We start from the raw sequence: 23,943 nt of genomic DNA, 5'->3' as shown, positions 1-23,943 counted from the left end.
GACTATCAGTTAGTTTCCATGAGCAGCATCCTGGGAGAAAATGAAATTTAAATACTGGGGGGTGGGCGGGTGGAGGCAATAACCAGAGAAGCAACAGTCCTGAGGTGCTTGGAAAGTAAATGACAAACCAAGATGTTGATAAATGTTTTCAGAGAAGTAGAAAGCCAAATTCAGCAAATGCAATATGGATGTATTTACCAATTCATCATAACACATTTGCTGACGTTCAAATGAAAAAAGTGCAGTGCTTTCACTAATTTGAGTGTGACTATAAATATGCCAAAATCAACAATGTGTTCTGTTCATCTGAAATTTTATTCCATCAGATAATTCTTGATGAGCTCTTATTATGAGCAGGCAGATTACATCTAAGACATGACTTTTTCAGGAACTGTTGTTTTCTATAAGCACGAGACAGAAAAAGTGTTTTAACATTTGTCTTTGGTTGCCAAGTCTTGCATGCTTTGCCAATGAAGTACAAACAAGTCCTTCAGAGATAAAACCAGAAAACTAGTAAAATATTACAAAAAAAATAGAAATTTCTTTGTTGTTTTACTTTGCAGTGCTATAAATATTATTTCGTGTGAATTTTAATGTGTGTGCAAATGACTATAAAAGTGTGTAAATGACAACAAATCTACATACAGAATTATAGTAACAACATTAATAACCAAATAACACTAATTTATTTGTAAATAGACAGACACATCCCCCCCGATTAGAAGGAATTAGCCATAAATAAGTGATTTAGATTTTTCAGTGTCAGTTCACATGTTAAGCTACACTGTCATGCAAAGCAGAGATATTAGTCCTTCATTAAAAAAAAAGAGTTTGTATAGGCTTTTTCTTTTCAACAGCAACAAACCTATTATACATATAATTTAAAAGCTCTCTCTGCTTAATCTCAGTTTTAATGACATTTTCTGTTTAGTTTTGAATTTAAACTGCAAATTATTTAATTCTAGGAAATGGCAGTACTCGAGATAAACTGCTTTCAGATTGGAGTGTTTTATTGTTTTACCTTTTGCTATTCATTCCTGATATATTCTGAGAAGATCTATATAAAAATCATAATAATCTTGTATGGAAGTCTAATTCATAACCCGCTTCCACTAATGCTGTGTTGATTGAGAATAGTATGTTTCTGATGGCTTTTGTAAAGCCATGGGCTTTGCTGATGCAGCTTCTGTGAAGCCTGTAATGGGTTTTATGGCAATTCAGAAAAAACATTGTTGATAGCTAAATTTTCATTTTCATGGGTCTGAAAATGTACAGTTCAGGCTAGTCACAAAATATATGGGCTATGTAAGCTAAATATCTAGCTACAATGATTTCTGTAGTTGAAATTGGATAGAAAATTTCTATATGCGGGACAGTGTGGATAGATTGTAGTGTTCCTAACCCAAGAAGCTGGACACTGAAAAATAAATGGATGCCAACACTCCTGAAGATGACATAGCTATTTCATTTTAAGAGATACCTTCAAGTTGCAAATATGATTTTTTCTAAATATACAGTAGTAATATTATTATTAATTATTATTTTTAAATCTTCCTAACCATCTTTCGAAATGCTCCTAATAGATATATCCCTTTTAAATGCACTCATACTTAACATACACATACTGATTATTGAGTAGCACGTGGAAGATAAAGATGAAGCATGCTTGGAATTATCCTTAAATACTCTCAGACCCACGTGAGAAATGCAAAACGAGTTCTCAGCCTTCAATACCCCATTCACATCAAGTGTTCAAATGAAAGGATTAGATAGATTACTTGTCAATGAGAGGAAGAAGCCTGTAATTAAATTATGTTCTCTCTGTTCGTCCCCACCTGCACAGACTAAAAAACCTCACAGGTGTACTTTCATTTCCTGAGCTATGTAAGACTGTGTTGTTTACTTTACTTGAGCTCTGAGTCTTCACCAGAATCTCTGCTTGTTCATTATATATTTTCAGATGAGCCAAAACACATTTTCTCAGCACTTTGCTTAACAAAACAATGCATGAAGTAAACAATGTTATCTTTCTCATCAAGATAGTCTTAAAGGAAATCTTAGTAGTCCTACTACTGGAGGATACAGTTAATTATTGTAATTAAATGAGTAAAGGCAGAATTATTTTATCTTGTAATATCCAGTAGAGTTGAAGCTGATACTGAACATTTATGGGCTATATTTAATCCAAAACACATATATCAGTGATAAAGAACTTTGGTGGAATTTACTTCATTTAACTTGCACGGCTATTTTGCCCCTACTTTTGAGGTGGCCTGCATAATCATTAAGAAAAAAATATACTTTAAAGGTCTTTAGAGAATGGTATTCAGCTCCTGCTGGGATGTTTGAAATCAGCTGACCAGAATCTTTTGGTGGCACTGCAGTCTTTCTCAGTCATAAAAAATTTAAATACTTGCTTTAGAAGGTCATTGTCACTAAACTTTTTCAATAAAAGTGCAGTTTAAATAAATGGAAGGTTGTGTTCTGGCTATAGAGAATGTGAGCAGATCAAAGAATTGAAGATTTGACAGATATTCCTTTACTAAACTGAGGTTCATGTTCTACTTTGAATATTTTATAGCTCTGATTTCTAAATTGTCCCAAGCAAGCCCTGTAGATTTGGTTTTAAATTCTCATGCTAGGAGCTTTGACTTTCTCTGGTTTATAAAAATATTTTTCAGCTGCTTTATTGTAATAATGTTTTCCTCTTTTACATAGAATTAAGAGCCAACTTCTCTTAAAAATTGTGAGTGATTGACACCACCTCTGTCTGCCTGAGATGTTACTTCAGTATGCAGTCACTCAGACTTTGCAAATCTCAGCAAAAATTCTCAAATTTTTCACATCCAGCACAAAATTCATGTTGAAATGGACATGAGAAAATCTTGCACAGAGCTGGAGGTAGTTCAATAGTCAGTTATAAACGAAAAAGAAATTATTTTTTCTCTTCTCACTTGAGCTCATGTATTTTAGCTGCTAAAATATTCATTTTGAGCTGTTTGTTTTCCATTACAGAACTCAATGTACATATTTAGCAGTACAATAACAAGTCTGATCTCTAAGCAGTAGTACATAGTTCTTGAATTCTCAACATCATTCAGTCTTTGTTGTAGGGCATGTGTAAAAGAAGGGAGATGATGAGATGGGATGAGATAGGATGAGATGATGAGATACTACCATCTCTTTGAATCTCACCCTAAATCTTTTGGAGCACAGCAAGTGCTCAGATGGAGGCTCCCATCTGTATGCAGAGCTGGCCATGGTATGTAAGATCTAGGGCAGGACAAAGCAGCAGCAGATTCTCAAAGGCCACCTCTTTGCTATGCATTTCTAAAAATGTCCTTTTACTGAGAATCACCATCTGCAGTCTTGAAGCCAATAAAAATGTGAGACTTGGAATACATTGTCAAAAGTTTTCTGACCCACATTATGAATAAAGTCTATTCTTTGACTGTAAAGACATACATTTGTGAAACAACACCAGTTCATGATCAAATAGCTCTATGCTAGCTATGAAAAACAAGTACAGGGAGCTAGAAACTGAAATTCTGTCTCTTACTTGCATATTTGTTTATAAGGAGATTTCTAAATACATGGAGATAGAACAAGTACATATTCCAGAATCATTCAGATATGAGGACAACTTGAACTAAGAAAACTGCTTCCTGGACTTTCATTCTTCCTTGCAAGGTGTTGGTATTGCAGAAAACTGAGGGCAAAATCTTTGCATTGTTCCATTCATAAAAGAATGGGAAGTCAAGGTGAAGTATCCATTCCACAAAAAGCATGATGAAGACTGCACACGACTAAGCAAATTTCTCTGTTCTCAGTACTCTGATCTGTGCCAGAATTCTAGCCTTAAAATAGATGCAATTTATACCCAGCAGTCTAGATGTGATATCAACCCATTTACAGTTAGTGATGTCAGGCATGGGTATGAAATATGGCTAAATCAGAAGAATCTGAACATTTAGGAGGTGTTTTTGTTACCTGTGAATTAATTTGTGAAAGAAACTGCTGGCTAGAACAATGCAAGCAATTGGTGCACATGAGGCTTCTGAAAATTGCCTTCCAAATGAAACTTGTTAGCAAGCAGTAAAAATAAGTATATAGATAAAAATTCATAGGAAAAATATCAATAAAAGTTATAAGATGAGACTATTTTTTCAATTTTAGTTTTGGGTGGGATTTTTTGTTTGTTTGTTTGGGTTTTTTTCTGAAAAGATTAAGGTATTTTCAAAACAATAGAAAGTTGGAATGATAGGGACAATATATGATAAAACCAACCATTTTCTGAAACCAAATCGCTCATGGTACTAGTAAATAAGTCAGAATGAGAATTGTCTGGTGAGCATAAGTATAGAGCACAATGGCATGATGATGCAACAGGATTGCCTTAGTTTCTTAAGGTAATTTCAAACTACTCTACCTATCCTTTATGATCTGCTACTTGGAACTAGGTGTTTTTACTGCTAGGGTTGTGTGGGACAAAATCTTAGCACTCCCATGTGGGATGCATCTACTAGATTTTAGAAGATAGTGGGTACTGGGAAAAGCCACATCTCAAAATATCATCAAGAGAAAACCTCTCTTTTCATTCTCATTATGTACATTTTTCTCTGCCTTCTTTCTGATTTTCACCTTTCTATTCTATTCTATTCTATTCTATTCTATTCTATTCTATTCTATTCTATTCTATTCTATTCTATTCTATTCTCTGTTTTCTCTGAGCCAAAATTTTAATTTGTCTATGAGCAGCAAGAAAATTATTACTTCCTACAAAGGCTAGTTCACAGAAAATCCTCATTTGGGAAACTATTTCTGTGACAGCAACACCTCTCTTTTCCTTCTTTCTATTTTGAAGGCCCAAAAGAAGAATTGATGCCATAAGTTCCTCTCAAAAGCTAAGCTACCATGTAGTTTATCAGTAAATCACATCAGCATTCTACGCTTCTATTGAATAGAGAATTAGTCCCAGGTAAGGGATAATTAAGCATTACTGTTAATGATAGTGACTGGATCCTCTAGTTCTTCATCAGAATGGTATCACAGTTACATTAAAGCAAATTTTTATGTAGAAAAGCTATCTTCAATGGGACATGTACCCTTTAACTTCAGAGCAGTATTAGATCCATTAATCTGCAGCCATGGTGATGTTGGTTGATTTTTTTTCATGAGCTAATGTACTGTTAATAAGGTGTCAATTACTGATGCAAGCAAACAGGGCAAAGAATAACATTTCTAATTGCTGTAGTTATCACCTAAGTGCAATTATCTACTACTGCTGAAATAAATCACTTCAGGATTAAAAGCTGCCTTTACAACATTCACATTTATCTTTTTTATTATTATTACCATAGCTGCTTTTCATGTACCTCATCCTTGCCTTGCCTTGCCTTGCCTTGCCTTCCCTTCCCTTCCCTTCCCTTCCCCCTTTAATGGACAGAGAGAAGAAAATATGCATTAAATTATGAGTATTGTATTCCACATATCTTAAGTAAACTATTAAGTCTCCATTCACTTTCCCTACTTCTGCTTCAGTCTACCCTGAAGGGTTCCTCCTGGAGAGACATAATGAGTTGTCTATATAACCTAATTTTTTTTTTTTTAAATTTTAAACTAATTTAACTGAAATTTTGCTCTTTCTGCCATCTAGTTGTGCTTAATAATAGCCTAATAGTTTAATAGTGCAGATAATAGTTCACACTATCACTAAATCTAAGGTAATACCAATTTTAATAGGAGAACTTCCAGATTTCTCCTACTTTAAAAGCCTGAGAACAAACACCATGCAGATATAGGAACAGATCACTGAGAAACCTTTCTCCAAACACTGAGAAGTTTGGATTAAAATTAAGTTTGCTTGCCAACAAAGGAGCAATTATAAAGACTGGTAAAATGAAGAAGAAGAAGGGGGAAGGAAAAAAAAAAAAAAAAAAAAAAAAAGGCCATGCAGATTTTGTGGAAGCATATGATTTGTCATTCACAACACGGTACCAGAGAAAGTGCATTTGTGGACTTCATTATCCTCTTCTGACCCAGGCTGTGTTGACAGAGGTCTCCCAATTAGCCTGAAGCAGAGCTAACAAGGTAGCATCCGAGGAGGCAAAGTATTTCTGGCTGGACAGTGTAGAGGGCTGCTTATTCCTTGCCTCTAATTGGAATAGAGCATCCTCCCTGTCCCGACCGCCTTCACTGGCGACAGCTGAATCTACAGGCCTCCCTCCTTGCCCATGATGTAAACTCCAACCACTTCCATGATGGCAGTGGCTCATCTTGCAGGTCACAATTCCCACTGACTTGGAGTCTATATCTAACACCCATGGAAAAGCAAAACTGTCACAGAATCCTGCTATGACTTTGAAAAACATACTCCTGTCACAAACGTCATTGGCAGATACTTAACAGAACCAATCCTTTCTTTCGTGCTACCTCCATATTTTCAGATTTGCTGCTGCTTTCATTAACTCCTCATCACATACTCTGAGTACACAAATTTTTGAAAGGCTAAGAAGGAGCCTAATTGCATCATTCCTTCTGCTGTTTGCTGGATCTACCTGTGTTACATGTGAATGGAAAGTGTGGGAAACCAGCAGTGAAATAAACCTATTTCAAAGAGTGGGTAAATTATGTTTGAAAATATGAAAGATGTTATTTATATTTTCTATGCCTTTCTATGTTTTCATGTCTTGGGATGTTATTTATTTTTTTTATGCCTTTCTATGTTTCCATGTCTTGGATGCTTTTCTGTGGAAAATTTTTTACCTTTTCAAGTGGTCTGTGTCCTTTTTGACAGGATGTCTTTTTGGCTATCTTTCCAGCTCTACTCACTTCCCAAAACAGCCACACTATCACACAAAAGAAATGGAAGCAGATATCAGGCACTGATCTAAGATGTCCAGATCAATAGCAGCATTGGGGAAATCAAGATTAGAGGCAGTATACACAAACAGGCATCAATGGTCATATTACAAAATCTGGAGATTTTTCCATTAGCAGACATGTTTCAGGGCCACTTGATAGGAATTCTCATGGCTAGCTTATGATTGAATATGCCTCTTACCCAGCCTGGTGATATTTTTGGCCTTAACCATTTTTCAGTATTTTGGTGGAGTGCTCTACACAAAATCAGTCTCCCTAAAAAGTAAAGCAATATGAACATGAAGTTTAAATATTTTTAACCTTCCACTTCTAAATTATATGGTGATGATGTGAGAAGATCTGGTAACATGAGTCCAACTATTTCAATAATAAAGGGAAATACAGGAAAATCGAGAAAATCTCAGATGTTGTCATGACAATTTGCCCTTCTGTTACAATAGTTTCACCTTCAAAATGGCAAAAAGTGGAAAAGCATAGTCAGTATGTATGTTTGTGAAAGTAAACACAAGGCATTACATAGATACTGTCTCCTGAGCTCTTAAAGAAATAATCAATTTTGGTTTTTGACCTGATTTTGCAAAAAATGTAGTACCATCTTACAAAACACCAGATGATCAGAGTGGTCTCTAAAAGTTGTTTATATGGCATATGAAAGTTGTAGCACTGCCTAAAAGACAATCTCTGGGCCAGAAAGTAGGAGAATTTAATCAAGTAAAATGATGAGAGTGAAAACAAAGTTGTTGAAACAGACTTTGGCTGAGAAGATCCTGAGTAGCAGGTTGTCAGAACTCAGATGGCTGTAACACAGAACACACACTTGGTTGTCTTCTTCCCAGGCCATCACCCTTGTCATCTACTTGTACCTCTTGGAAAGCCTCCAGGACCTCCTGGAGGCTTGCCCTACTGCAGTGTGAATATTTTTACATAACCTAAAGCAACTTGGCAGGGTAAACACGCTTGATAGAAATTTGTTCAGTGTGAATGACTTGAAGCCACAAGGCCAAAAATTTAAGGTAATTTACTGTCATTATGCATGCTGGGAAAGTGAAAAGAAGCTGAAAAACAGAGGTTGCATCTTCTTGTGGAAGTACTGAAGTCTCCAGTTCTGATATTTGCTAAAATGAAGTATTTAAAGGGCTAGAAATAATTAGGCTGTGTACAAGAAATATGGAATATCACCAAAAGAAGAACCATCATGAAGAGTCTATTCAGTAAGATAAATGAATTCTAGGAGTCTGAAGAGACGTGTCACTCCTCCACAAAATTATTATTTCTTTTAAATAATTGAAAACTGAAGCCAGTCACGTGGCACCAGAGCAGAACATAACAGCGGTTATTTAAGAGGTTGAAACAACTCCCATTGAATCTCTAGTAGTTCTCTCTTTTGATGTAAGCAACCAAATCATTGTAAGAGCAGATCACAGCAACTGTGGATTAAGGAACAATTGAAATGTCATGGTGGGCTCCTGAGGTTGGTTGCTCACGACTTAATGATGATAATACTGAAAGGAGATACTTTGAAACTGAATCTGACCATTCTTAGTCAAATATGCAGAAAACATCTTGGAGGATGAGAGTCCATAAACTTGTTCCTGACTACATGGTGTTCTTGTCAGAATAAACAGCTATGCCTTGGTTAATATGATAGCAAACTTTCAAGCATACTGACAATGTAATGGATTTTTGTTTGTTTGTTTTGGGGCGTTTGTTTTGTTTTTGTGTGTGTGTGTGTGTTTGTTATTTTGTTTTTGGTTTTGTTTGTTTGGTTGTTTTGTTTGTTTGTTTTTTCGCAGTCATGGGATGAAAAGAAAGGAAAAAAAATCATGAAGAAATTGGATTCAAGACTAACTGGTACAACTTTTTCAGTGAAATTTTGGGAAAAGATCTAAAAACATCACTTTGGACCACTTAAAAATAATGTATTAAAAAATAAATATTTTTTCCTTGAAAGATATTTGAAACATTTTTATTTACAATGATTATAGTGAAATTTATCTGAGTAAAGGGACTCCATCTTATATTCCCCAATATTCAACCTAACACCACCACCCCCCTCCAGTGCAACTTGAGGCCATTTCCTCATCGTATGGTTTGTTACTTGGAAGAGGAAGAAATGTGATTAGAGGGCTCCGTCAAATATGAGCCAGACTTGAGAAGATTTCAGATCATTCAGGGCTATAGCTTGGAGGCTCTGCAAAGCTTGACTTCTTTCGCTGTATTGCTGCATCCTCTGACATAATCTGCCAGCCAAAAAAATTAACCTGTAGGTTAATCTCACAGACTTGCACAGCAGAATTGGCAGTGAAATCTGTTTGGCAGCAAGAGTTCTCACAGAGAACAGTGTTTGATACTCAGTTGGGTCCTACACAGGTCATTTCTTTATTTACATTGATGGGAAATATAAAATGTGACAGTTTGAATTAGCACATGGTGGTGTTTTAGTAATTTTTTTAGATTAGAACTAAGGGACTTGTGGGTACTTTTCTTGCTGTGTTAGTGAGAGGGATAAATGAGGCCATGCACACCTTACAGCAGTCCCTCGGCAGGGTGGAACCTTAAACAAGATTAAAAAGACACTCATAGGAGGAAGACATCAAGGAAATAGCACCCTGACCAGACAAGTTGTTTTGCAATGCAAATATAAAAATGTATCTGTTTTCAATGGGGAAAAATAAATTACTGCTGTGACAATTATATTAACCGTCTATTGTTGTTAGGCTTTTAATTTGCCTTGTAATCTACAGCTATTATATTAATGAGATGAATAAAAATTGATTGTATTATGCATTAGAGAACAATCTAATTTTAACTAGCATGGGTGGGCTGTTGTTTTCTAGATGGTTTATTATTATTGTTTGGACTGATTGAAGATTTGTTGGACATTGATTGGAAAATGCCATTCTCTAAGAAAAAGGAAATTAAAAATTGGCATAAGAATTAATTATGACCACTGAGTGCTAAACTGATAAAAACTTTCAGAAGCCATTTCAGTAGTAGAGATCAGGGGATGCCTCATTAACTATGCCAGACTTCAGAAGAAATATGGTAGCATAATCACTTTAAAATTCCCATGCTAATGAAAATTTTGCTGTCTTTTGCACTGTTATGTTTCTTTCAGAAGCACAGTAGCACACCCCCCCATTAGAACTATTTTAACTTTTAAAACAATGTGTCCTTTTCAATTGTTCATCTTACACTGAGAGTCTCCCCATTTTTTGCTTTCTATTGGTTTGCATAACTTCTTCAGAGTTTATGTAAAGCAGCATACTTCTGTGCGTCTGGATTTCCAATTAGTATAATCAACCTCTGAAGAGATCTGTTTCTGACAGAACCAATCTTTTGTTGTTGTTGTTGTTGTTAAAAAACAATGATTGTGAAAAACCACAGGTTTGCCAGTATTGCAACTCTATTTTTGTATATATTATGGCTCTGGTTTTTTGTGCCATACAACTCTAGCTGAATGTTGCCACTTAACTCACTGACAAAGCACCAGATCAGAAATTTAGGTGTTCCCAAATTGCACTGGAACAGCAAACTGATAATATTTTTCAGAACATTTTTTATGAAATATAAAATATTCATATGTATACATATATATTCATTTCTAGATGGCTATCCTAAAGAGGAAATGATTTACAGATGGAGAAAAAATTCAGTGGAGGCTGCTGACCAGAAATCTTGGAGACTATATCAGTTCGACTTTATGGGTCTCAGAAATACTTCAGAAATTGTGAAAACCTCTGCAGGTAAGAATGATTATTGCTTTTTCTGAAATTCAAATTATTTTAAAATCTTTATCCTTGTTTTTCTTTCATTCAAGTGCAAATTGATTTTAATATGTTTATTATGTTTAAAGTTCAGACCTCAAAAATATTAATTTTACCTTGATTTTTTGATAATCTCTACTCTCCTGGCAACTTCACAAACTGAGGAATAAATGTTTGCATGATATGGCTCTTTGTTATAGATTTGAAGTCACTGTATGATTCTCATTCCTCATTTATTAGGCCACTCCCACATTTGAATCTGTCTTCATGATAAATTAAAGAGAAAGATTTTTGAGCACAATGGTGGATTAGTGAAATTAGACACTTTCTGTACTTAATCATCAGACAATGGTTTAATATTTTTCTTAATATTTCAAAGACACTCTCTCAGTTGATAAATGCCTTTGCTCATGACCTTACCAATTGATTGCAATTAAAATCTAATGATGCCTATTCTATTTCTTCAGAAATCTTGCTGTTCCTTATATTAACACAGTAATACAGAGGAAAAAAAAAAGCTTAAATGGAATACATTATTTGAACCAGATAAATTGTGGTCACACAGTGTCTAAACTTTATACATGGCTGCAATAAGGTCCATGATTACCATGATTTGGTAAGTCTTCTCACAGCTGCTGAGGGAATATGCTAGAAGGAACCTTCTGCTTAGCAGGTGGTGAATTTTTGAAAAAAACTGATTTTTTTTAAAGGTAAGCAAAGTTAAGCTTTTCAAAGCACTATGAATAACATTAATGATAAAAAATTATAAATCTGTGAAACTACTGCTGTTCCTGGCCCACTCACTAACATCAGCAATGAATTCTTAGAATCTGGCAGCAATTTTTGTAATGAAAAGTCACTAAAGCTTTCCTGAATATTCTGAGCTGGTGATTTAGCAGAAAAAAATGTTGCAAAGACACACATGTGGAAGTTGTCTTTTGTTATGAATACAAAGCCTTTTAGTTTGCAAGTTACTCAGGAATGCAAATTTCCCATAAAATGGATCAGGTACAAAATACTAAATCATTAAAGTATCTGTGTATGTGGTTTAACCTCAGCTGGCAGCTTAACAACACGCAGCTGCTCACTCACTTTCCCTGGTGGGATGGGGGAGAGGATTGGAAGAATAAAAGCAAGAAAACTCATGAGTTAAGATAAAGATAGTTTAATAGGGAAAGAAAAAGCTCTGCACCAACAAAGCAAAACAAGAAATTAATTCACTGCTTCCCATGGGCAGGCAGATGTTCAGCCTTCTCCAGGAAAACAGGAAGGTTAGAACTAGATGATCTTCAAGGTCCCTTTCCCACACAAACCATTCTATGAGTCCATGACAAAGAATTACCAATTTTTAGCATGTACCCAGTTCTTATTAATATGAGTGAGTTGGCACAATATTTTTTGTATAATTGCTATTGCTGTTTCTTCTCTCCCACATTTGTGAGTGCAAAATCCAACAGCAGTGTTGAACTCAAGTTACTGGAACCATGCGGTATTTCTATTCTCCTAGAGGCACCAGAGTGACAGAAAGATGTTGACAAACTGAAGCTTATTCAAACACTGGGGGGAAAAAAAAAAAAAAAAAAAAAAAAAAAAAAAAAAAAAAAAAAAAAAAACACCAAAATCTCCTGTCAGGAGATTGTGGAAGCTAACTTGGAAGAAAGGAAGAAACAATGTAAAATGTATGTGTCAGTTTGTCACCTGGAGTTATTAATTCAGAAAAACGAGTTGTGCATTTCACCAGATATTTAAGAAAGGTGTCAACAAGCATATGAGAGATGTAAAAAAGAAACCCCTGAGTTTGCACATGGACCTGAGTTTTCAGAAAACAGGCTATATTTTGTTACTCTGTAGTTTAAGGTAATTTCAAAGGCCAGATTTATTGAATGTCAATAATATTTATAGCCATAAATAGAGTGAAAACCAGGGCCAGGACTTGAGAAAAAGCAAGTACATTGGAAAACCTTGAATATGCCCCATGCTGTAGAATAAGCTGTCCCAAAATAGAGGGAAGGGGGCAGGACCCAATGCAATATGTCTCTGACCAAATTTGAGGTAATTCTGTGACTACCTGCTGTGTGTAAATATATGTGAACAAACAGGATAGAGGCATCTGTACTCTGGAACATGTCTGTTTACTGAAGTAAAGCCCTAGCCAAGAAGTTTGAGAATTAGGGACCCCCACAAAGCTGCTGTTCCCTACTGTTTAGACAGTCTGTGATAAAGGAAGGTGGCAGCTGCTTCTTATAGGTGTTACATCTCCTTTACAGCCATGCCATGGAGGGCTGCAGGTGGTCAGAAAAGAGATACCCGGTTCTGACATGGAAGATCTGTGGTATTTTTACACTCAAGCTACCTGGAGAGGAAGACTGCCCTGAGGCTGCCCCCTAGGACACTATGGGTGTAGGACTCACCTTGAATTTATGCTGCTCCTCAGACAGAGCAGTTCCTACTCTGTGCTCTGCTCTGTCCTGGGCCCCTCTGAGCCGTGTGGAAGCCCATCATGACCCCTTTGCAGACTCAGGACAGAAAGGAGGAGCAGCATTGTTCAGAATGTGGCACAGGGGATTGTTCCGACTGATAAGATGGAGTTAGGAGAAGGGAAGCAGGCAGGATAGCAACAGCAGCTTTCTGAAAAAAAAGGTACTGAACATCATCTCTTCCTCCCAAGGGAAATTATGGAAACTACTATTACAGAGGGCATTTAAAAGCAGAATAGGCATAGCATGAGAAAATCTACTGCAGGAACCAGTCCTGCACTGACAAGAGATGGATTCAAAACCCTAGCTTCTTATTTGATTCTGACTTACACCTTTCTGCTTGCTTATGACACTATTACTTCTCACTAAATTACATCTATGTAACATGAGAGTTGCTGCAGTGCTACCTTCCTGTGTCCAGCTTGGAGATCTCTTTTTAGCTCCTCTTCAGCCAATGTCTGTGTATAATGAAGAGAGGTCACACTGACCACACATCAACTTGCTGCCATTCTTCTTCATTTGCATTCAGTCCCTTCTTGGTAGTCATTTTCTGTCATTTTCATGACAGAATTATTAGATTTAAGACTCAGCAGTGTTCTGGATTTGGGTTTTTTTCAGTCTTTTCAAACCTTTTTCAGACATTTAAATAACCTTTATGTTAATCTATGACAATTTCAGAGGAACATGAGTAAGAAGCCAGCTGTCACAGAGTATATTTCAGAAATCTAAGCAATATGAGAAATGTCATCCTTTGCACTGAACCAGCAGTGGCTTAAATTATTGACACGGTGTACTTTGCTTTTTTTTTTTTTTTTTTTTTTTTTTTTTTTTTTTTTTTTTACAATAATCTGGCAGCCAAATAAAGTCTTCATTGCCACTTAGAAGAAGTGTACAGCTTTCTCCTGAGGATTTTTTTTTTTTTTTTTTTTTTTTTTTACTTTTCATTTTATGCTAAGATACAAATGCATAAAAAATGAAATACCTGCTGCAGATGGTGATTGCATGCAGTAAACAGCAGAAAACACTGTGCTGGTGGTATGGTCATGAACCTTTATCTGGAACCCTTAGAAAGGTCTCACTGTCAGGTGATCAAATTAATTATCAAATAGTGAAACATACCCCTGTTGCCATTTGGCAAGATACTCAGATACTGTAACAAGAGCACGTCTCTTGCTACAATGTCAGATAAGGTTGACCAAGATAAATTAAGCACAGGGAGTGCTAAGCCCCCTGTGAAAAGAAAGGACAAATTGCGTGTAGGGAAAAAACCACAGATTTTAAAAGTGCAAGTCAGCCAATGGGAAGGTGACCAGGACAAGAGGAGAGAGAAGAATGTCACCTTTAAAGGCACTCTGTGTGTGTTTGTAGTAAATTTCAGTAAATTTGTGGAAGCATATGATTTGTCATTCACAACATGGTACCAGAGAAAGTGCATTTGTCTGTGTCTGAGTCACAGACATTCCAAATACACTTGAGGAGGGTGGTCAGGTGGGGCATAGGCAGGGAACAAAAACAAAGATCAAGAAAAACCCACAACAGAATCATGAAGGACTCCACAATTAAAGATCATAGACTGAGTTGTAGTGTTGCTTGCACTTTTCTGCTGACATTTACCCCAGAAAGTCTATTCAATTTTTAAAAATCAGTTATTTTTTCCACACTGTTAGGTAAATACAAAGGCCCTGCAGCTCTTGAATCTTATTTTCATTTACTTAAAAACTTCTCTGCATCATACAAGTATTGTTTGTGTTCTTCCTCAGATGCCTTTAGCCTGAAAGATTTTTGCAGTTCAAAGGGCCTTCGCATAAGTTCAAGATAATTCATCATAACTAGAAAACACCAATAAAACCATCCTATTAAAAAATATATATATGATTATTGCAAATTATATGTATAAAACCAGACAGAAAGCTCAATTTTATAGATTCTGAATTGTCCCAAGCATCAATAAATGCTCAAACTCAATAAATAACCATAACAACTGCCATAAGAAGGTACACCTTTGTTCACATACCATGGATGGGTGATGATTAGTGGAATCATCATGCAACTTATAAATCACGCTTTACGTTTCGAAATTGCTGTTTCATAAAGTACTTCAGCTTAAATGATGATCTCAGCCCTGTATCACAGGGCTGCAAATCAAGGTTGATATCTGTTGTCACAGATTTAGATAAAGATCTTCTGGGCCATACTAGCAGCAACACAAATTAAAGTACATATTCTGTTGCAGAGCGCTCAGTAAATGACAAGTACAAAACTACTACAGAACAAAATAAAGCAAAATTGTCTTTCAAGAAAATGCAAATATCTGCATACATATATGCATGTATGTATACATATATACATATAGGGCTACTGGCAGGGGAGGGGAGAGACAAACTTGTTTTTAAAGGAATGCCAAATTTCACTAGGAGACCCCCATCAAGTCAAATGTGTTCTTGCCGCACAGAACACCAACTGTATCCTGGGCTGTATCAAAAGCAGCATGACCAGCTTGTTGAGTAAGGTGATTCTGCCCTTTACTCTGCTCTAGTGAGACCTCACATGGAATACTGGGTCCAGCACCGTGACCCTCAGCATAATAAGGACATGGACCTATTGGAATGAGGCCAGAGGAGGGTCATGAAGATGATCAGAGGGCTGGAGCTTCTCTCCTGTAAAGACAGGCTGAGAGGGTTCATCCAGTAGAAGAGAAGGCTCCAGGGAGACCTTCTAGCAGCCATGCAGTGCCTAAAGGGGGATGATAGGAGAGCTGAAAATGGACTTTTTAAAAAGGTCTGTAGTGACAGAACAAGGGGAGATGGCTTCAAACTGAAAAAGAGTGAGCTTATATTAGATATTAGGAAGAAATTCCTTACTGGACACACACTGGAACAGGTTTCCCAGAGAAGCTCTGCATGTCCCACCCCTGGAATGGTTCAAGGTCAGACTGAATGGGGCTTTGAGCAATCTAGCCTAGTGGAAGGTGTTCCTGCCCACGGCGCATGACATGGCCCTCGATGATCTTTAGGGTCCCTTCCTGCCTAAACCGTTCTGTGATTCTGATTCTGTGGAGGAACCTGAGGCTGGCGTTAGTTGATGCTCCTTGGCTTTGTCAGAAGTCAACACACTCCCAGAGATTTATCCAGAGGAAATAGTGCTCACGACTTTCTCTTCTGTTAGGTGTACAAAGAACAGCTGACTTGAGAAACATTTCAAAATGGTCACCTTTGCTTACTATTTACTGTCAAGTGCTCCCAGATCACTTAGCTGTAGGCACAGAGAGCCCACAAGAAGTACCCACACAAGGTGAGCCAGATTGACCAGTGCCAGTCCAGGGCTAGGCAGCAGTCCAGTCATCACCCCATAGGTCTGTGTTGATAGGGCAGAACCACCACCCATCCCAACCATCAGACCCACGAGGAAAGGACAGGGCCAGCAGCAGGCTGCTGAACCCCTTGGCTGGAGGAAGAGGTTGCAAGAGGGGTAGCGAAGAAAGATGGTTAGAGGCTTATCAAAGCAACTGGAGCCTGTTAGTGCCCTCATGTTCTTGACAATGAGTGGAAAAGATGCACAAAATGTCACAGTAACTGAATGTGCTTGCATCCATGCACACTTCTTTTAATGACCTGATTCAGCCACATCCTCTTGTGCCAACTAACTCATCTGAAGATATTTATTTAATGAATATCTATAAAACTCATGGGTTTTAATTTTTTTGCAGTGGCCAGCAGAGGCTTGGCCAGGATGTGGATATTATTCTATACCACTTTCATTGGGAGTGGGCTCCAATAACACTATACAATCCAGAATGTTCATACAGTTTAAGATTACTTTGTGTGTGGCACCAAATATACACCTGGATTTGACCTGACTCCCTCATTCTTTGGCTGCTTTCAGAGGAACAGAATAATACCATAAGTCTTTTGCCTCAACAGAAATCCTGGAATGAAGGAATATCACCGGACTTACTTTCTGACAGTAAATACCAACAGAAAATTGGCCTGGTTATAAGAAGATTAAGCAATAATCTTTTTGTTGACACAGTTTTTATCTCTGATACAGTATTTGGAATGAACCAAATCACTTTTTAGTAGAGAAATCAACAGTATTGACTTTTGAAAGATATTCATTCACATGTCAAACCAATTGATCAGTATGAATATTTTGAAGATTTTGAAGTTTTTCTAAGAGGAGCTTTAATTTTTATTTTTAATACTAATTCATGTAATAGTCTGATAACTTTGTCACTAGCTACTCAGATTAGAAAAGTAATAAATAAACAGATCATTATTAATAATACTTCTAGTCTATTAAAGACTTTTCCCATGTTGCTTGCAAGTTTGACAGACATTAATGGGAATAAAAACTTTTATATTGACCTGAAAATCCAGTACTTGCCCATCTTGTTAGAAAACTCTTATATAAGGCTCATAGTAAGACATCTTCTGAAGAGAGTGATTTATAACTGCATCAACAGCCTACTTAAGTTAATGGAGCTTTTCCCTGGTGCTGGCCTGGGATCAGATCCTTAAACGTAGAAGTCTGAAACTCTATATTTTATGTGAATAACTCTTTAGTCACTAGAAACTAGAGAAAACCCAGCTTAATAATATGAGTGGGATAAGTATAACATGCTCTACAAACACCTTTCCTTTTCTTTTTGCAAATGGTACAGTAGGTAACTAGAATAAGAGGAGCAGAGAGAATATTACTCCTCTCCATACTTTGTAAATTCAGCAGAACTGCATATATAACTGATTTTATTCTTATGCTTTGCCTTGCAGGGACAAACACTTGGTGTCCTTTGTATAGGTCCTTACTGCAGCAAATGGTGAGAGATAAGAAGCAATAAGAAGTAATTTTACTTAGTAGTAAAGGCAAAAGTATGACAAAAAATATACAGTAGAAGACTTGTGGCAAGGCTTCACCTGTATTTTTTCTGAAGGGAAAATTTCAGTAGGAAGCAATTTGTCCCAAAAAAGACACCCAATTGTCCTTGTTAAAGGACCTCAATTTGTCCTTTTAAAAAGACTTCCATACCATATGGAAAAAAACCACACAGTCTGTTTTTCCATTTTGTTTTCCTTCAGCTGATGTTTTTATCTGATAGTTCCATATTTTGGAATGTTTTGTGTGTGTCTGACTTTAAACTTTAAGGTTCATTAATTAATGTCCTCATTCACTCGTTGAGTGATAATATTTTTGCTCCTCTCTGTGCATGGAGTCCTGATCTGCTGCTCCCTTCTGCTGGAGCTACATAAATTTCCATTCTAGGATAGTTCACCAGGAGAGGTAAACAACAAGGCTGAGTCCGTTCTCCAGCGACAGTAAGTCAGACCTTGGGATTTTAGCCTGAGATCCCCTCTGAGCTTGAAAGAGTGATTGGATGTTTAACAGCAGTATGAAGAACTAAGTAAACCCCTTACAGAATTTAGCACAATGACTAGCCAAGTCACTCACTTGAAACATAGAGCCTTGGGTCTTACAGGTCCAGGTGCTTTTACCAGAGATCACAAGGTAAAAAACAAAAGACTGGAATTACTTCCATGTTTAGCTAGGAAAAAGATTTTGGTTCCTTACTTGTAAAGAACAGAGTTGTGAATTCTACATAGTAACAGAGGCTTTCATGATAGCAGTCACTTCTCATCTGCATTTCGCCTGCCCAGCCTGGATGATACTGAGGTAGGCTGATGGCTTTTAGGAATTCGTTCTGAGATTTCCAGCTCCCTTGCTGCCCTCTGCAGTCATGGCAAAGTTTGATCTGTGAGGATAATTGTGTGGCCAGACATTGCCAAGTAAGAAGTCACACTGCCATTTGTATGATGCTCAGACCTTCACAAGTAAAAGCCTTGATCTGCTGAACTTTCTCTATATAGGCAGTAACGGGCTGTCATGGAGACTAAAGCAGCAAGGGGAGGGGGATATATTTCCAGGGAAGAGACACCACAACTGCAGTCAGAATGGCTTTAATGTACAAAATACAAAACAGAATGGGATCCATAAGTTGACTTCTAATTAGGTGCACACTGTAGACAGAATATTTCGACTCAGACATGTTTGTGAAACATATCTTGACCTGCAATGCAGATTGATGACAAAATTTTGGTTATTAATATCACTGTGATGGGGGTGGAAATCTTACATAAGAACTGTGAGCCTGTCTGCATTTATTCTGCTGAGAACACCTTCTATACTTGCTGTTCCAGCACCTCTGGCTTTTATTCCTACTTCTCTGTCATCACACTGCTGTATTGGTGATTTATGGTTGGGTAAATCAAAAGCTTTATATTAATGCAAATGGTGAAGGTTTGGCCTTTGGCCAGGGTTGCACAGTCATTAAAATATTACCTAAAAGTCTTTCAGAAGCAGAAATTGTACTTAATTCAAAACTTACAGTATTGCAGAGGATATTTTATATTTTATTCACTTCTGAATCTACAATACTAATGAAAATTTTAAGATACAGAGGGTATAGAAGAGCTATTCACATGCCGCAGAAAGGTACTGTCTTTTTCGATTTTAATTTCCCACAAGCTAACAAAAATTGCAACACAGACTAGTTACTTGCTAGCAGTATCTCTCTAAATTTAGCCTTTACTCCTTCACATCAGGGTCATGTTTCCAGATTTCTTTCATAGGGTTTTGGGAGCTCTTTCCGCTAGGATCCTTTTCTGCAGCTAATATTCACGACATTCAGGTCTTGCTTTTAATAACAGCTCAATTTCAGTCAACACCTTCTGCTTCATAGTTACACTAGCAAGAGCCAAAATCTCTCCTATGATTAGCAGTCTGATGATGGATTTATCCACTGTCTACTGAAGCCAATATTCTTTTTACCTTTATCTGCCAGAAAGTCTGGCACATATGAGCTATGCTGTCAGAGAGCTAAAGAAATGGTACAGTACAAGAATAAGTCTTCAGAAAGTTTCCAAACCTTCCAGCAAATACAGCTAAAGTGGTGATATGAGACAACCTGAGAGAATTCTGGAAATGAAAGTAAGCTTGCCATGACAAGGATTGCCACAGTCTCCCACAGAAAACCAGAGGTAAATCCTCAGCACTTGCGGTGTTTACAAAATAATTTTGACAGAAGACACCAAAATTTGCTCATTACGTCAGAAAAAGTTAATCATAGTCAGCTTGAGGCAAACTGAAGGTGTGGACCAGAGGTCCATTACAGGGAAATATATAATCCCAGGAGTACAGGAAGGTGGTATTAGGACAAGGATCTCAAAACACTCAAGTGATTTGTATTAAGATCTGCCAATTTCCTTGTGCTTCTGAAAAGATAAATGCTCTTGAACACACTACCATCTTGAATGAGCCTTGTAAGTGAATATTTTTAGTGTGTTAGACCTTGTTCTATGAAACAGGGATGAACTATAATTGTAGGCAATATCTTTACTGAAGATAATTCTGCATGATAATGGCGTATTTCCTTGCCAAGCTTTCTTTCAAAACCTTTTGGTGTTTCTTAAATATTACAATCTTGTATTTATCCTCAGTGGAGAAGAAAATTTAAATTTTTCATTCTGAAATGACCCCTAAAGACTGATATTTGAAAGACTACATTTAGCTATTCTGAACATCTGTATGTTGCTCCCCAGTGCAAAACATTTAGAACACATTCTTTTTCTTTACCAGAAACAATCCACAGCTACTCCTCTTCTAGTAGTTTCAAGTGTCTACAACTGCAGTAGACACTTTAGGTAGACACACTAAACTGCCTTTAGGCTGTAAGAATCTTTCAAGTCTGTTTTGGACCTGGGAACACACTTCTCTAGCTTCCCCTCCCCACCCGCAAACAAAACAGGGCATGGCACTGTATCAAAGAAGGACGGTTTATTTTTAGATAAGTAGAATATAGAGGTTTTCATCTGAGAAGTACAGAACCACCACCCACATTCTAATTCAAGTCAATATCACAGTTAATTGCCTGCATAAACTTCTTATAGGTAGGAGCAGTTACAGTGAAAAAAAAATATGAAGCTCTTTCAGCTCTTCATATCTGTAGCTCAGGCATGCCCTTTGCATGCCATAAGCAGAGTGCCAAATTATTCCTTCATTAATATTGATTCAAAATAGAAATTGTCTTAGGGTAATAAAGTACAAGTATCATTTGCAAAGCAGTCTGAAGAGAAAAAACAATGTGCACCTAATTCATTGTTCACTGCATGCAGATTGCTATGAAACACATAAAGATCTCAAAGGTTAAAGGAATTTAAACTCTCATGTACCTTCCTACTGTAGTTGGACACTTGACAAAATAACTCAAATCTTTAAGCAAATATGAAGCAAAGCATGGAGATTATAGTTTTAGCACGTGTCTTCCTCTACTTTGATTTGAATTTTTCTCTGTCTAGTTAATTTTTTTAATAAGGATACATTCCAGAAAAAAAAAAAAAGCCAAACTGTTAAATATATGTCTATTAATATAAAACATCCATTAAAATGTCTGTTTTAGTAATACAAACTTACACACTCCCATTCCAAAGTCTCTATTTCATCCTTATGCTTCTGTTCCTCCACTGAAAGAGAACATCTGTTTGCTTTTCTAAATGTTTCTTTCAAAAGGAAGAAAATGTGGCAAATGTTGCCTGTGTTAACACAATAGCTAGAGAGAACCACATTCAAATGTGAAAAAATCTTATTGCAGCTTTCCCTGATTTAAATAGATAGAGAGAGTAATTTCTAAAGACACATCCTGAGTGTCATGTCTGAAAAAGAACCAGTCCTTGAATAGATTTCCACAGTGCCTGCAAGGATCCTCTCAGCAAACTCTGAACTTCAGGTCACCACTGGCTAATGCTCATAGAATTAACTGATGTTTTCTATAACTCAAGCTGTCTCCAGAATATGTCTGCTATGGGACAGTTTTTAAGTTTTTGGACTGTCTTTACTGCTTGAAGTCACCAGAAACATTGAGGCAGGGAAGCTGTGTCGTGTGGTGAGATCATTCTCTTTGCAATGAAGTGCTGCAAATACTGGGCTGATGAAAACTCTCTGCAGCACCCTCAGGCAGCACTAGCAAGACTGCAGATTTGAGATTTAGCATCCTCTAACAGCAGATAAACCAGCTGGAAGTGTTTTGGTCTTGACATTCTACACTGTCATTTACACGTGTTGAAATTTTAGGTTTAGCCATGTCATCTGAGATAACGAAAGCCCTTTTAACTTCAGCCATAGCCTCAGAATTCATTTCAGGCCAAAGTCCATTGCAAATGGTGCTTAATCCCATTCTCTAACATCTTGCGTTTAAAAATCAGATCCATGGTGAGATGTGCACAGGACAATATTGCACGATGCTAATAAATATCCTATCATCTAGGAAGGGATGATTCTTTAAAACATAATACAAATTTTTTCCCTTGTTACAATCTTAAAATAAAACTGCCTTCTTTTTTTTTTTTTTCTTTTTTTTTTTTTTTTTTTTTTTTTTTCCCCCCCAAATCTGACATTTTTAGGGCTATTGAATCTTCTTAGGACACGGGAACTCCAGAGAAGTCCAAGAATTATAGCAAACAAGCATTTGTTATTTCTTCTGGTTTTGGTAACTACCAATTGCCTCTGGTATTGAACTGCCAATGTGCCTTTTTTTTACACTGTATTTAAAATAGTTTAAAAAATATGAGCACTGATGACATCTAATCTCAGTTGTTTGGAGGAAAAAATTTACTCTTGTAGCTGTATCTGAAACTGAACCAGCAATAACATCTGAAACAATTTCAGTCCCACTAATACCGTATTAGGTATTTCATTATAAGGTAACTTGTAAACATTTTTTTGCAGTTCCTCAATTTATAAATAAATTCCCATTTTTCTCCACTTCTTCCCAAAGTTTTTAACAATTTGACAAGAAAAAAGTCTGAATTCAAGTGTTGCGTATTGTGGACGGAATAGTTTCTTGAAGAATGCTGTAAGCATAACTTTGAACCCTTAAGAATGAATTGCTCAAAACAAATAGAATTTTGAAGACCACAGCCCACAATTTTCTTGAGATAATCTCTCTTTGACTGCAAGACTCTTTTACAATCCTATAACTGGTATTTGGAAGTGTTTTCTTAGTAGCCATACTGGCTCAGAAAAAAAAAAAAAAAAAAAAAAAAAAAAAGAAAAAAAAAAAAAAAAAAGAAAAAAAACACCAGAAAATTTATTTATTGTCTTCTTACTGTAAGTTCCAAGCTGCTCCCATAGAGCACACGTGAGATGCTATCATCCTTTTCAGCTTTACTTCAGAAAGCTTATGTGAAAGACTGTGAAAATTAAGTAACTTTAGCATTATGTATTTCAAAAACCACCTTCATCTTATCTTATTTGAATTTCTGTAAGCAAAAAAGGACATAAGTAATTCCAGAGCTAAATTGAGTAAGATAATGTAAAGAATATTGTTGCAGGCTTTTTCATTTAATTCATGCTTTTGATTCATAGATCTTTCAGTACATTAAAACCTGAGTTTATAATTTGTGTTACTTTGGTTTTGCTTTGTTCTGAAAGGCAATTTTTATTCTTCTATTTAGGAAAGCTGACAGCCAGTTAAAGCACAGACAGTACCATTGTGGTCAATACATCACAAAATAATGTTTTATAACTGTATTGACAAAATATTTCTTTTAAGTATTAAAAAATACCAAATAAATAACAGTAAATCCATTTGACAATACTCAAGGACATTCTTAGAATACTATATTAAAGAAATAGGGGATTAAATGTTCTTTAGTCCATCACATTTCTTAATTACAATTTAAAAATTCTAATCATGGGATAGGATTCAACAAAAATACAGCTTATGCCTCATGGTATTGGATCAGCTCCACCTAAGACACACTGTGAAT

At 36.5% G+C, this 23,943-nt stretch overlaps 1 protein-coding gene across 2 annotated transcripts in view; it reads left to right on the top strand.

The window, feature by feature from the left end:
• Nucleotides 1–23,943, top strand: part of LOC120749698 (gamma-aminobutyric acid receptor subunit gamma-3) — a 102,706-nt gene that overhangs the window by 37,792 nt on the left and 40,971 nt on the right. For both annotated transcript variants that reach the window (XM_040057379.1, XM_040057378.1), the window contains exon 2: nt 10,491–10,628. In XM_040057379.1, the coding sequence (XP_039913313.1) occupies nt 10,511–10,628 (118 nt within the window). In that variant the 5' untranslated portion in view covers nt 10,491–10,510. The remainder of the gene's footprint in view (nt 1–10,490; nt 10,629–23,943) is intronic.

Source organism: Hirundo rustica, chromosome 2, assembly GCF_015227805.2.
Source record: "Hirundo rustica isolate bHirRus1 chromosome 2, bHirRus1.pri.v3, whole genome shotgun sequence".
NCBI classification, from domain to species: Eukaryota; Metazoa; Chordata; class Aves; order Passeriformes; family Hirundinidae; genus Hirundo; species Hirundo rustica.
This window is presented reverse-complemented; position numbering and strand designations above follow the sequence as displayed.